The sequence below is a fragment of the Haemaphysalis longicornis genome, unplaced genomic scaffold (assembly GCF_048455015.1).
Source record: "Haemaphysalis longicornis isolate Haplotype H1 unplaced genomic scaffold, Haemaphysalis longicornis Haplotype H1 scaffold_10, whole genome shotgun sequence".
In the NCBI taxonomy this organism is placed as follows: domain Eukaryota; kingdom Metazoa; phylum Arthropoda; class Arachnida; order Ixodida; family Ixodidae; genus Haemaphysalis; species Haemaphysalis longicornis.
The window spans coordinates 14,962,915-14,977,308 of record NW_027526204.1 but is presented as its reverse complement, the minus strand read 5'-3'; the positions used below and the strand labels follow the sequence as shown (position 1 = coordinate 14,977,308).

The window sequence follows — 14,394 nt, the reverse complement described above, 5'->3', positions numbered from 1 at the left end:
TTCTTGTGCGGTGTTGTGCATGATGCCACGGCAGGAGTTTTCCGGAGTGGTTGGGTGGCCTGAGACCTCGTGTCGGTTGCCGAAGATAACACTCTTCTGAAGGCTTTCGAGTGCTCGTGCAGCTGCCGGAAAAAATATGCTGAAGACTATGCACCAACGCGGAGCTGGAAAGGTGCTGGAGTAGTGGGCAGCCCGATCTCCCGAGCGATTGGCGCAGTGATAGAAATCGGGTACGCACGGGAAAGCTGGAGGCCGTGTCTTGGGAGGATGCCTATTTTGAAGTCGCCCACCGGTAGAGGTGGTTGCCTTGGTTGACGCATCGATAAGCGATGGCAGAGCGCTGGTGTCGGCGGCGATTCGGGAGAAGGCTTCGACGAGGAAGGGGGCCGTCACCGTAGGGAGTGGCGTACTACCTCAATCCATGGGCTAGATATTTCTTCCTCGGTTGTGATGGTGGGCGGGGATGTGGTATCTATGTCGCTGCCTTCCATCATGTCTCCAGGTGGGCTTGAGGGAGGTGCTAAACTTGCATATGGATCGTCGCTGGGGGTGCGCGCTGACGCCATGCTCGCCGGCAAACGAGCCGGCGGCGTCGTTGCCTCGCCAGCGAAGCGTTAGGCTTGGAGCATCTGTGCTCTTGAGATGCTCGTAAAATGTCAAGTTCTGGACTCATAGGGATGCGGATTGTGTCCTCGTCTTCTTGGTGACGTTAGAAAGAACGTCCGGTAGTCAGTTTTAGTCGCCGGGGTAATTTTTTGTTGACATTGAACGATTTCAGCAGAGTCGACGTGACGTCATTCAAACACCCCGACTGGGCACGTGCTACCCGGAGGACTACCAAGAACTGCCGGGATGCTTGCCGCATGACCGGTACACGTGACTGCACCGCAGACACGATGCAAGAGTGAAGAAGGCTTTGATTATCGCTGAGCTTTAGCCGATGTAAATTACGAGACTTGTTTGTGTGATAAATTTTCCCGTTATCACTGAAAGCAATAAAATTCTTACATGCTACATCACAAAAGTCCCAGCAGAGCTTCCGCTTGCAAAATCTGCTCACGATTTCGCGTCAAGGCAATAATTTTGGAAAGCGATTTTCTCCGTGCTGATTCGTCTCGTCATAACAACTTTCCCAGGAGAAATCTTGTTTGTTTGTTTCAAAGTTATACTAGTTAAAAAAAACAAGAAAAACGTGTTTAAGTTTTTTGTTTTTATAGAAACTCGCATCAGTAGTATGGTCCCAAAATAATGACAGCAGGTTAAGGACATACAGATTGACGAAGTCGACTGGGCACGTACACAGTGAAGTTCGGGAGCAGGTACGGGGCATTGTATAAGGCTGATTTGGCGAAAGCACGGGCGAAAGCCCTCCACCTTGTCTGTCTATTCGCATCATACAAAACTTCGCATAAGGAGGTTAAGAAAATGAGATCAGGAAATATGAACAACAACAGGGTATTTCATACCTGGTTACTACATTGTTTGATGTCTTACTGAGGCTGAAGGATAACAGGGAAAGGCAGCCCTCAAACCATTGAGATAAACCATACATTTCGACGAACTGGGCCAAACGAGGTGACCAAAAACTCCAGTTATACTGAATACGCAACAATTTGTGCCTTCCTTATTAGCAGAATCATGCTCAGAAGAGTTCCAGTCACCAATATATCTATGTAAAGAAACTCGGGGAGATCTCAACACGACCACTTGTGACGTTATTCAGTGAGCTGTATTGTGGGTTTCACAAGGTCAAATGTGAGATTTGCCGCCCAACTATTCCAAGTAGGATGCTACTAACTTCGGGTTTCGTCATTGAACAATATTTTCCTAGGAATGCGGGCAGCGATGCTCCCAGAATTCATTACCACACTGCAACTAAAGTCACGTGCTTAGAGAGCAAAAATAAAGGAGTTATGTTCCGCTCAGTCGGGCTCGCATGCCCGACCTTTATATCGTCACGTGGCCAATGACGACGCCGGTTTTTTCAATGATCAAAACCTGATTGGAGCAAACCTATTCTCCACTAAAAAGTCGAAACATTCACATGCCGCGAAGGAGCAGTCATCACAGTGACACGTGCACAGACAGGCCTATGGCTAACCGAACGCCATGGCATCTGACCCGCGATCATTTGTCTGTCCATGTAATTGTTTCTGAAACAGTCCAATTACATCGAGAACACTAGAGAACAAAGAACCTTATTCTAGTCCAGTGACGACAGGACGAAACACACTCCCTATGAGATAAGATAGCCTGTAAGGAATTGAAAAGAAAGAGAAGGGAACGTGCTTCACTTCGAAAACCCACAAGATAGCCCTACGCAGCGAGACGCTGGCAACAAATACACCTAAGCAAACAAATAAAACTAAAAGTTCTTAGCAATATTTAGCCAATTTCAGGCTGGAACAATATATATGTCCACATGTAGGGCATTTCTAACCAATGACGCGAAAAACAGAGTGATTTATATTAGGTGTTGCGGGGTGTATTTTGATGTATACCTTTAAGAGTTTCACACGGTGCGATAACGAGGCGCGTGTGTTGTGGGCATTGGTTATTTATATAATGGCAATCCCACCTCATGACCTTCTGCGAAAAAGACGCCCTCGTGATTTCCGCTTGGCCGGAGATAAAATGCGATTTTACCATCTTCACATAAAGGTTTGTAAGTAGGTTTGTTGGTAAGAGATGCTTAACAACTGCCCCCATGGCCCGCTTGTAAAACCCGTCGAACTGCAAGTGAACACAAAGTGTTTCACGATGACCAGCTTTAGTTTTGCCACGAAAATTTCAAAGTTTTTTTCGGATGCCCCGGATTGTGCCAAACCATTGCTTCAGCAGCACTCGTTCCCATTGCCCTCAGGCACTAACGGTGGTGTCCCCGCAGCTAAGGTATTGTGCTGGTGAGCCAACAGCCACGGTGGCTGCTTGTCCGATGGCGGCGACAAGCAAAAACGCCCGTTTGTTCGAGATTCTGGCGCACGTTGAATATCCCCTGCTTGTAAAAAATCAGAGGACCTCCACCACGGCGCGCCTCGTTGCCCAGGTGCAGCTAAGGGGCGATAAACAGCGTAATCTCTATTGCACTTCGGCGTCAAGGGCAAGCGCATTTTGAGCGAGCGCGAGGGCTAATTCGTCTGCAGCACCTGCCGGTGGTGCTGTTCTTCAGCTTCCTGGTGTCGGTGCTGCACTACTGGGGCGCCACGCAGTTCGTCGCACTCAACGTGGGACGAATGCTGCACGTGGCCACGCTCATCTCGGCACCGGAGTGCATCTTCTCCATGGCAACCGTCGCCGTCAACTTGGTGCGTGTACAAGAACGAGGTAGCAGTATGCGGTTATCTCGGAGCGGGATGTCATGAATTACGATCACACCGATGTAGGTGGCGACTTTAAAAAACATAGAAATATTAGGGGCGAAGTACCTTAATGCCGAGGCGTGTCCGTACGGCGCCCGGTGTCCGTGCCAACGGCACAGCACCGTGTAAATCGAAACATCTGTGAACAAAGGGTTCACAAAAGGTTAACAAGAATAAAATAAAAGGATCACAAAAGTTTACAGAAAATAAAACGTACACAAAAAGTTAGAGGGAGAGAGAGAGAGAGAGAAAGAGTGCTCCTGGCCTGCCGTGCTGCGCATGCACGAGGAGCGTTGGATTGAATTGGATTTGGATTGGATTGGATTGAAATGTATTTGATTGTATTGGATTAGAATAAATTGAATTGGATTTGATTGGAAACCATTTTAGCAGCAGTAAGCACTCTCATGGGTGATTTAAGGTAAGAACGATCCCCAGTGCTTCGCCCACTTGTCATGATTCAATTCGTGGAGATGCGTGAATTTTTTTCTATCTGGAGACTAATGTGTTAGGCTATACATGACAGGCACGTAATGCAGCCAGCCGACTAACAGAACGAGTCATCAATTTATCCTGCTTTAAGATTGTCTACAGAAAGTATAAAAAGGAAATTGGGAAAAACAAGCAGTACTTAAGAGAACCTGGGCTAGCATGGCCACCCCTTTTTCTCGGAAGTGGTCCAAATAGAGGGCTCTGTGTTAGGCGAATCGGTGGAAGTTTATTATTTAAAGATCAGCGCGAAAACAAACGGCAAAAAATACAAGAAATGATCAGGACCGGAGTATTACAGCAAATTATAAGTATTATGAACCAAGCTCGCGAGGGCGCGTGCACTTTACTCGCTTGCGTGGCGAGGTAGCAAATACATCTTCGTTTAAGTAAAACGACTGCGAAGTATACAAATAAATTGGCACAGCTTGCACAAGAGGTCCAATGCCTGAGGAACCCCAGAGGACCCGGCGGTTAGAACTCACATTTATTTCCGAACTTGTGACTGAAAGTTCTTCATGACTGGCAGGCCCGCATCGTTTCGTCTGCAGGCTTTCATTGTCCTAAAGTAGACCGCGTCAGCACGCGTTAGAAGCCACGGCCAACGCTACCAACATAAAAAAATGCTGCGCGCCCGGAAGGCAACTATAGCTCAATAGGATAGACGCCTGTATCATAACGCCAGGAGCCAAGGTTCGATTGTGACCACGGGAAATGTTTTTTGCCTTTCCGATTGGCTGCACATGTTATAGTTTCCCACCGCTCCTTAGCCCGTATCCCTGGGGCCTCTAGGGTGGCCCAGTGGTGAAGTAGCTGGTTTTATGGCGGAAAGGTGCCGCGTTCGAGTCCCAGGAACTCCCTATTTTTCTTGAGGCGCGCACTTCCAACACCGGCGCCTGCGTTCCCAGCCTGCTGGCACTTCGAGGGTTTTTGGTACGACGGACGGATATTTCTTGGCATGAGCAGCTCCACTGTTACGAAATTTACACAGCGTGGACTAGTGGGGCAAGGCTGAAGAGCTAGCAGAGCTGACGGCCCCTCTCCCTCCGTCGGAGAATCGGCAGTTGCAACTCACACGGGTCTTCGAACTTGCCGCGGAAAGTTCTCAATGACTGGCAGGCGCGCATCGTCTGGTCCGCGGCCATTCACATCTCTCCCAAAGTGGACAGCGTAAGAATGCGTCAGAACCCACGGCAACCGGCTTCGCGAAGTCGGTGTCTGTGCTCTTCACTTCTGGAGCGAACACGCGTGAACTGGCGAGGAGAAAAGCATGGGAAAGATCACTCCACGAACGTTAGGAGATTGTTCTCGAAGGTCGAGCTGGCCGACGCCTGCGGTCCTCACAAGGAACACGTTCACGTTCGCTCGGTATTTTTACTTGGTATTTTGTTGCTGAGTGCCTCGCGCAAGCCCACGCATAAGCCTTGACGTCCCTGGCCACTCGCGGAGAGGCGCAGGCTCGCGTGCGCTCGCTCGTGTGGGCTTAGTTTTCCGGTAACGCTCGATGGCGGAAGTAAAAGGTTGAAGGTGAGGGGCGCTGCGGTCGCCGAGGTGAGCGGACGTGTTCTAATCGGCTCCGTCTTTCATGCCCAAATACGCAGTGCTAATTAGCTCCAACCTTGGATATATCGTTACTAATGTGTCCGTGAAGGTGTCCGGCATCGACCGATACCAATTGTTCTACGAAAGGTGCGTTTTTTGCCAATTTATTGGACTTTTCCCGTTTCAACGCCACGAGGACTCGCTAAGCCTAAGCGAACCCAGGGCTCGCTGGGCCTAGCCCCGCGCTCTTCGCCCATGACATGGAGGGTTCCGCCGCATCGACGCCTGGAACATCGTTCTCCCAAATGTGTGTGCAAGTGCAGGGCGAGGATATTTCGCCCGAGGAATACCACAACGAAGCCGGATGGTCCAAGGCCGGCGAACGTATGTCAAGGCTTCGGCAACGTGCTTCGAGCGGTGAGTCGTCCCATCGAGACGTTATTCCGAGCTCTTCGAAAGCGAAGTCTACCAAGAGCGCTCGCGTTTCGGCGATACGTGCGGCGCGCATGCCCGCCATGCCAGCGGAAGAAATCAAGGTTGTAGTGAGACCGAGAGGCGGTCTTGATATTCTCAAGGCCGGTACTACCAACGTGGCAGCAGCCATCGTGGCGGCGGCAGGAATCGAGAACGTGGCGGTGACCCAAGATACGATATGCCCGAACACCCAGCAGAATATCATGGTTGTAAGCACTCCCAGCGAAGAGAGAGCGGCGAAATATGCCCGAATCCAGTCGATTAAAGTACAAGGCAGGCTTCACGAAGTCGGCGCTTACCGCACGGCACCCCACGACACTGTGAAGGGCGTGATACGTGGCATACCGACAGAGGAGAGCGCCGACGAAATAGACCGAAACATTGTGAACGATCGCAACCCGCTTGCGGTAGGAGCCAAACGCATCGGCAGCACATCGACGGTAATCGTAGTGTTTCAAGGCGCCAAGGTTCCGCGGTTCGTGCGCTACGGCGTAGCTCTGATCCCATGCAGCTTATACAGAAAGCAGATCGACGTGTGCAAAGTGTGCGGCAAGGTCGGCCACCGGCGCGACGTGTGCCCCACGCCGAACATCCGCACATGCCTCACATGCGGCGCTACCAACCCCAAGGAGGATCATCGCTGTACCCCCGCGTGCAAGCTGTGCGGAGGCGGGCACCAAACGGGCGACCGCTTTTGCAAGGGCAAGTACAAGACTCCGTACGTCGTTCGCCGCCGACGATGGGAGCGTCGCAACGCCGAGGAGCAACAACAGCTACCCTCGGCAGGCTCGTTCCCGCGGCTAGGAAGGCCACGTTCACCAAGCGCATCGCGGACTCCGTCCCGCAGCCGTGACTCATCAAGAAGAAAAAGCAGCTGTGACAAGAGCAAGCGGAGCAGCAGCCGCAAAAGGTCGCCATCAAGCGATCGCGTGAGCTGGGCTGACGTGGCGATGAACGGCAGCAGCAGCGCTAGCAGCAGCAGGAGCATGCCGAATGCACCGCCACATCGGAGACATAACAACGAAGAAATGGATCGCCTCAAGGCAACAAATGAGTCGTTGAAAGCAACGAACGAATCACTGCGAAAGCGAAACAGCGAGCTTGAAACCTCGATCAACAACCTGACCAAAGAAATTACAGAAATACGAAAAATGCTCCTAGCACCAAGACCAGCCACCGCTACAAACTCCGTGATCATGGCCGCGCCGGCCCCGAATGCGGCATCTACAGCACCGCAGACTGAGACGCCAGCACCGCAAACTATACCTGAAACAGAAATGTCGACGGACGAACCCCAAGAAGAAACGGCGGCCGAGCCAGCGCCCAAGAAACGCGCGCTCGAGTCGATCGGAACGGGAAGTGAAATCGCCCAGTTAGAGACAAGACTGGAAGCCCGAATAGACGACCGATTCACCAAACTGGAGGCGCTGATTGCAGCAACCGATGCACGGCTCGGTAAACTCGAGCAACTCATCGGCACATCCTTCCAGAAAGTTGAAGCCAAATTCGAATTCATCGAACAGACGTTACTCCCAATAGTGAGACACCCGACGTTCGCACCAATGTTCACGAATCATCCTTATACCCAAGACCAGCAACAGCCCTTTACACTAGCCCAATCATGGCCGCCAACCACACAGCAACAACAGTAAAGCCACGGTCAGACCTTACGGTCTGGCAGTGGAATTGCCACAGCTACGACAACAAGAGGGCGGTGTTACACCAGCACGTAGCAGCGGTCAACAAGAAACCGGATGTAATTATGCTCCAAGAAACGGTCACGAAGGCCCCATCACTTCCCGGGTACAAATCACACATCAGTCCCGCAGAGGGACGGGGTGTGTGCACCCTTGTCCGCAAAGGGCTCACCTTCGTGGAACATGAAGTCAAGCAAGGAAGAATCAAGGCCCAATACACCTTCATTGAAATTATCCCCAGCAAGCAACGCAAGGGCAGCCTATTCCTGCTCAACGTCTACAGTAACCCCAAGCACTCACTTCAGAAGTTTCGTTCGCTGTTTCATCAAGCAAGCACGCGTGCCAAAGGCAGCATGCTCGTGATCGGCGGGGACTTCAACGCGCCGCACACGGCGTGGGGATACGTCCGCGACTCGATCAAAGGAAGAGATTTGTTGCAAAGCGCCCTAGACAATAACTGCGCTCTCATCACGGACCCAGCCAACCCCACCAGGATCGGCAACTCCGTAGCACGAGATACAACACCAGATCTTACTTTTGTGAAGAACGATCCTTTGGGAAAGATCACGTGGAAGAACACGGGAGTCGACCTGGGGAGCGACCACTACATCGTGGAAATCACGATACCCGGCCAGCTCCGGGGTAACACCACGCAACACAAGTGGACGGACTGGGACAGGTTCCGCCAGAACCAGCCCAAGGAACGTCCCGCTATTAAAGACATAGGCGAGTGGACCGCCGAGCTCCGCGAAGCTGTGCAATCGGCAACCAAGACGATCGAAACGAACGAGGAGGTCGTCGCCATGGACAGCCGCCTGGCCCACCTGATCGAGGCCAAGCGTTCCATCCAAGCGCGCTGGAAGAAGCAACGACTGAATCGCACGTTACGCAAAAAAGTGGCCGAATTAAATCGGGCCATCGAAATACACTGTAAGGTCTTGTGCCGGCAACAGTGGAACGAGGTATGCAACAAGGCGGACGGGCAGTTACACCGAGGCTGCACGTGGAACCTCATACGTCACTTGCTCGATGAAACCAACACCAAGACCCATCAGCGCGACTGCATCGCCAGGCTAATGCATACGGCGGTACTGCAGCAAGGCAAGGACACAGTGATCAAGAAATTGGAGGACAAATATCTACCCCCTACCCCCACGGAGAGCCACCCACCGTACGGAGGGTCACCCAACGCGTCGCTCGACCGGGACATCACAGTGGCCGAGGTGCGGACCGCACTGCACGAGCTCAACACTCGCTCGGCAGCGGGTCCGGACCTCGTTACTAACAAGATGCTGCGAAACCTCGACGACGCGTCGATCGAGGCCTTAACCCGGTATTACAACGAGTGCTGGCGGTCGGGCAAGCTACCCCGCCAGTGGAAATGCGCGAAGACCATCCTGATCCCGAAACCGGGCAAGCCACCGGACACGAACAACCTCCGCCCCATCTCTCTAACGTCATGCGTGGGAAAGGTGCTGGAGCACGTGATCGCGAACCGATGGCAGGACTACCTCGAGAAAGAAGGCCTTTACCCGGACTCAATGATCGGCTTCCGGCGCAAGCTCAGCACGCAAGACGACATGCTGCAGATCAAGGAAGAAATTATCGACAAGGGAAGCACGCAAGACAACAGAGTAATTCTCGGCCTGGACCTCCAAAGCGCATTCGATAAAGTGAAACACTCGGCCATACTGGCGCAAGTCTCCAAACTAAATATGGGAGAAGCCAGCTACAATTACGTCAGGGACTTCCTCACGGATCGAATGGTGGAACTCAACGCGGGGGATCTCAAACTCAAGGAGAAGAAGCTCGGTAGCACAGGAACACCGCAGGGGTCGGTTGTCTCGCCACTGCTCTTCAACCTCGTCATGATCGGAGTGGCGGAGGCGCTGGCAGAGACGAACGTCCGTCACACAATCTACGCCGACGACATCACCCTGTGGGTTGCCGGTGGTAGCGACGCCTATATCGAGAACCAGCTGCAGGCGGCGGTCACCGCCATCGAGCAGCACCTCACGGGCACGGGCTTGGTCTGCTCGCCAAGTAAGTCCGAGCTTTTAGTGATACCGCCGAGACGCAAGGGCAACATCCCCCAAAGAGACTGCGACCGCATCAAAATCGTCACCGCGTCAGGACAGCGAATTCCCGAGGTGGCAAGAATCCGGGTCTTGGGTTTGCTAATCAGCAGGAACAACTGCAACAGTGAAACCCTGGCCAAGCTCAGCGGCAAGGCAGCGGAGGCAACCCGCCTCATACACCGAGTCTCTACGCGCAGAGCGGGAATGAAAGAGGACAGCCTCGTGCGCCTCGTCCACTCCCTCGTCATTAGTCATATAATGTACGTGGCTGCCTACCACAACTGGCGGGTCACGGAACGCAACAAGATCAACGCGCTAATACGCAAGTCTTACAAGACGGCGCTGGGCCTCACGGAGACCACGAGCACGGCACGCTTACTTCAACTCGGCGTGCACAACACCCTCGAAGAGATCGAGGAAGCGCAGCTGACTGCACAGCTAGAGCGCCTCTCAGTAACCAAGACCGGACGCCACATACTCAAGACTCTCTGTTACAATCCCCGAGCACCGGACCGGCAGTCGAGCGACATCGGCGAGGACGCACGGGCCCACATACGAGTGGACCCGATCCCCAAGAACGTTCACCCAGAATACAACAAGGAGCGGCGAGTGGCGCGGGCCAAGACCCTCATCGAACAACACGCCAAGGACGAACACGCGCGTTACGTCGACGCGGCGGAGTGCCAACAAGAAGGTTTCGTCGCGGTGGCCGTCAAGGCTACCACGGGTACCACGACAGCGGCAGCCAGCGTGCGGTGCACGGGCGCCACGGACGCCGAGGAGGTCGCCATCGCTCTGGCGATCTCCGAGGCTGAGTGTCGCACCGTGCTCAGCGACTCAAGAACCGCCGTGCGCAACTTCGCCAAGGGTCGATTGTGCGCCCAAGCGGCCGCCATCATCAGAAAGACCAAGCTTCAAGACAGGGAAGTCCGCATCAAGTGGTTCCCGGCGCACATGGGCGAGTATGCAACTACGTCCAACCACAACGAGACGGCTCACTCGGAGGCGCGTGCACTTACCTTCCGCTCCCCCGAGACCGACCGTCCGTGGTGGTTCGAGAGCAAAGACCGCCTAGCAAGCTACAGCGAAATCACCAAGGCTTACCGCCTAGCTCGACGGGTAATGCCACCCCCCCACCAAGGACTGAGCCGGGAGGAGGCCGTGTTGCTACGGCAGCTCCAAACCGGATCCATCCTCGCGCCGGCAACGCTGCACGTGTTACACCCAGGACTTTATTTGAGCGGTCTGTGCAAAGTGTGTAAAGTGGGTCTGGCAGACCAGTGGCACATCTTCTGGGACTGTGTCCGGTTTCCAGACGAAGCCAAGTCAAGGACTTATCCGCCGAAACTCCAAGAAGCAGTGCGCAGTAACGACAAGGACGTTCAACTTTGGGCCGTCCAGCAGGCCCGGGGTGCGCTCGAAAAACACAGACCAGGCGACCCGGCAACGGGGTGCGTTGGCGCTGTGCAGAGTAACAGCAAACCCTAGGTCGACGCCAGGCCCGCGTCGCGGCGAGTACAAACCGTCGTTTTGCAGGCAACAATAAAGTTATACCTAACCTAACCTAAAGGTTGAAGGTAAAAAGCCTGCTGATAAAATCACCGCAAACTCTATTCCATCACTCTGTTTCTTTATTACTGCCCCGAATCATGACAATGGTGTGGCGCGAGGGAACACCGACTACACACCGCCTCCACAAAAAGAACAGCAAAAGGTCCTGCGAAGAGTCGTGTGGTTAACGATCACAAATTTATTTCTGAGGAAGAGGGGCGCGGAGCTACAGGAATATTTATACCGCCAGTGTGCACCATATATAAAGGCAAAATACAGCTTCAATAAAGCTGGATGTTGCAGTTCAATGAAGCTTGGCTGGCAGAAGTACTCCATGCCGAATTCACATGACTTATCTCTTTCTTCTCACAAACAAACTCTTTGCAATATTTTTGTGGCTCTGCCATAATTAGGTTGCTGCAGCTGTTCATCAGGGTGTTTGAACGCAGCCAGTTAGACTTTCATTCAAAAACGGTCGGATAAACGTTTGGAAGTCTAGCCACTTTCCCCTGTAAGCGGCGTGGCATACGAAATGTTTGCAGAAACATGGTCGTCACAAGGTTAGTTTTCGATTGAATGGATTGTTTGTATTATTACAATCATCGCGATCGTTATCACTACCTTCCTCCCTATCCTGATTTTCACGCAGCCGGTAGCAGTAGGATTTATCAGGCCCTTCATGATGGAGATGACGCTGTCAGAGCTGCACTGCATCATGGCGGCTGGGTTTTGTGGGATGCCGCTGGCGATCCTGGCCATGATCCTGAACTTAGGGGTGAGTATTGTCGAAACAAGCTGACGTTAAGACTTCACAACGAAACGCGCACCATTGAGAAGGAAAAATGAAGAGAGCACACAAAGGGTGTTTTTTTCTACTATGGTTAAATCAGTATTTTTCTTGTTATATCTTTTGTTTTGTGATATCTACTGCTTTTTAATTTGTTGCTGTTTACGTACTACACATGTTCGGAAACATTGTATTTGTCCGTAATATTTCATTACTGTGCCGTGTAAGCCACGCCACGAATCGCCTGGGCGCTAGTCAAGTTGTTTTTAACAACTTTTAGCCCAGGAATCTATGTATGTCTATCTAGATGTTTTTGTTGAATAAAATGAACTGATCTGAGCTGAACTGAGCCAAAAAAAAACATCCCATAATTACCTCCATCTCATTTTTGGTGGAGAGAAGATAAACTGAGGTGAAGACCGGAAACACCCTCCCTAAAACTAGAACATTTATCGGAAAATGAAATAATACGAAGTGTCAATCACAAGAAAGCAAGTTTATTGGAGAGAAGATAATCTGAGGTGAAGACAAGAAACACTCTCCCGAAAACAACAACATTTATCGGAAAATGCAACAATATGAAGTGTCAATCACAACAAAACAAGTATGGGATACAGTGTAAAGCAAGTTGATGAACCGATGGGAGGTTAGCAAAATTGTGGTTGCAAGATTTTATATGGTATGAAAGAATTGATACGAGAAGGGTATTTAGGAACGTGGAAAAAGCGTATTTTTAGCGCACAATTTATTTCCTCGGAATTGAAAAAAAATAACACATATACCAGCATCAGTGAGATTGCAAAAGTAGCGAAAATTTTCCAGGCGTATTGGTATGCAAACAATGCTAGGCCATGGAGAAACCATGGCGTGACTAACTGGGCCATTCAAAGCCCTGGGAAAGCCCGGAGATTAGTAAAGAGAGGGAAGCCCGGAAAGCAACCTCAAGCAATATAATATCCCTGAGTCATATAAAAAATGGGGTGGATATTGTAGTAAGTTAACGATATCACTAGCCTTCGAAACGTCAATTTGACCGTTATCGACAACAGTTGCGACACCTAAAAGCCTAACAGGTACGGACCTATTACACACTTCTTAGCTGTGATTTGTTTTTCACGCTTTAAGTAAAAGATTATGCGGCTGGCTAGATGAACGCCAATGTCGAAATTCATCATGTTGTGAATGTAACTGGCAATGGATCTCACAGGTTAAGCCTGTAATAAATCTGCAAAATGAAAATGTATTTATATAGCCGTAATGCCTTTTGAAAGATCATTTGATTCGGTGGAAACCACTTTCCATGACTACAGAACCACTGCGCAGCTAAGGAGGGGAGGGGGCGGGGGCAGATGTAGGAGCCCTGCAATCCTTCATTAGTACATTCTTAGTGTGGCGCTGTTGCCTTCCTCTGGTCCGCGGCGAGATGTTTAAGAGATGAATCATCTCTTTAAGATGTTTAAGGGATGAAACGCCAGCAGCAAGACATCCATTTCTTCGATATTTATTAACGTTTTGTAATCTCGGGGGGTAATGTAGGGACAAAAAGTCAATTTTATTTATTTATTTATTTATTTATTTATTTATTTATTTATTTATTTATTTATTTATTTATTTATTTATTTATTTATTTATTTATTTGTTTGTTTGTTTGTTTGTTTGTTCTACCCATGTTAGGACAACCCACAAAAGAGACAGCAACACTCCGAGTCGAACGCCACCAGGACATGCAATCATTTCAGCAATTCATGCAACAAATAGCGCAACAGCTGAGACTCAGGAGACTCTACAACGAATTGCCATGAAGTTAGACTTGTCTACCGGTCACAACCCTGCAACCACAGCTTATGGCTTCTTATAAGCCTTATTCCCACCCTGACGTTCTTGAATAGAACTGCCGTTCTCTCAAGTACAGTGCCGCAGAGCTTGGGGAACTTTTCCGGACAACAGGTCAGCCCCTCGCACTTCTGCTTCAGGAAACGAGAGGTACGACCCCATAAATAGCAAATTATCAGAGCTACTTTGTGCCGTCCATACATCTCAAACAATACGGGGTAGAATCCAAAACAGAAGCACAAGCCGCCATATTCGTCAGCAAGGACATACCTCACACCCAAGTTGATTCCTTTTCTTTTTGTATGGAAATACAAGAAACGGTTGCTGTCCGCAGCCCTATTAACAAGACGAGATATATCTTAGCATCTTAATACGCCCGTCCTACAACCAATTATCGAGCTACTCCTGGCGTTGATTATTCTTGGCTACCTAATTTACGCCAGCAATACCCGCATGACAAACTCCTCTTCCTTGGAGATTTCAACGCTAAACATTTGGCTTGGCAACACTATACAGCACAATACAGCTGACCTTCGCGACCAAGCACTTGTCGATAACGCTGCAAGAGGAGGGCTGGAACTTAA

At 50.8% G+C, this 14,394-nt stretch overlaps 1 protein-coding gene across 1 annotated transcript in view; it reads left to right on the top strand.

The window, feature by feature from the left end:
• LOC144159732 (solute carrier family 28 member 3-like) overlaps window positions 1-14,394 on the top strand; it is a 70,556-nt gene that overhangs the window by 21,077 nt on the left and 35,085 nt on the right. The window contains exons 6-7 of the mRNA XM_077691433.1: window positions 3,144-3,305; window positions 11,840-11,965. Of these exons, the coding sequence (XP_077547559.1) occupies window positions 3,144-3,305; window positions 11,840-11,965 (288 nt within the window). The remainder of the gene's footprint in view (window positions 1-3,143; window positions 3,306-11,839; window positions 11,966-14,394) is intronic.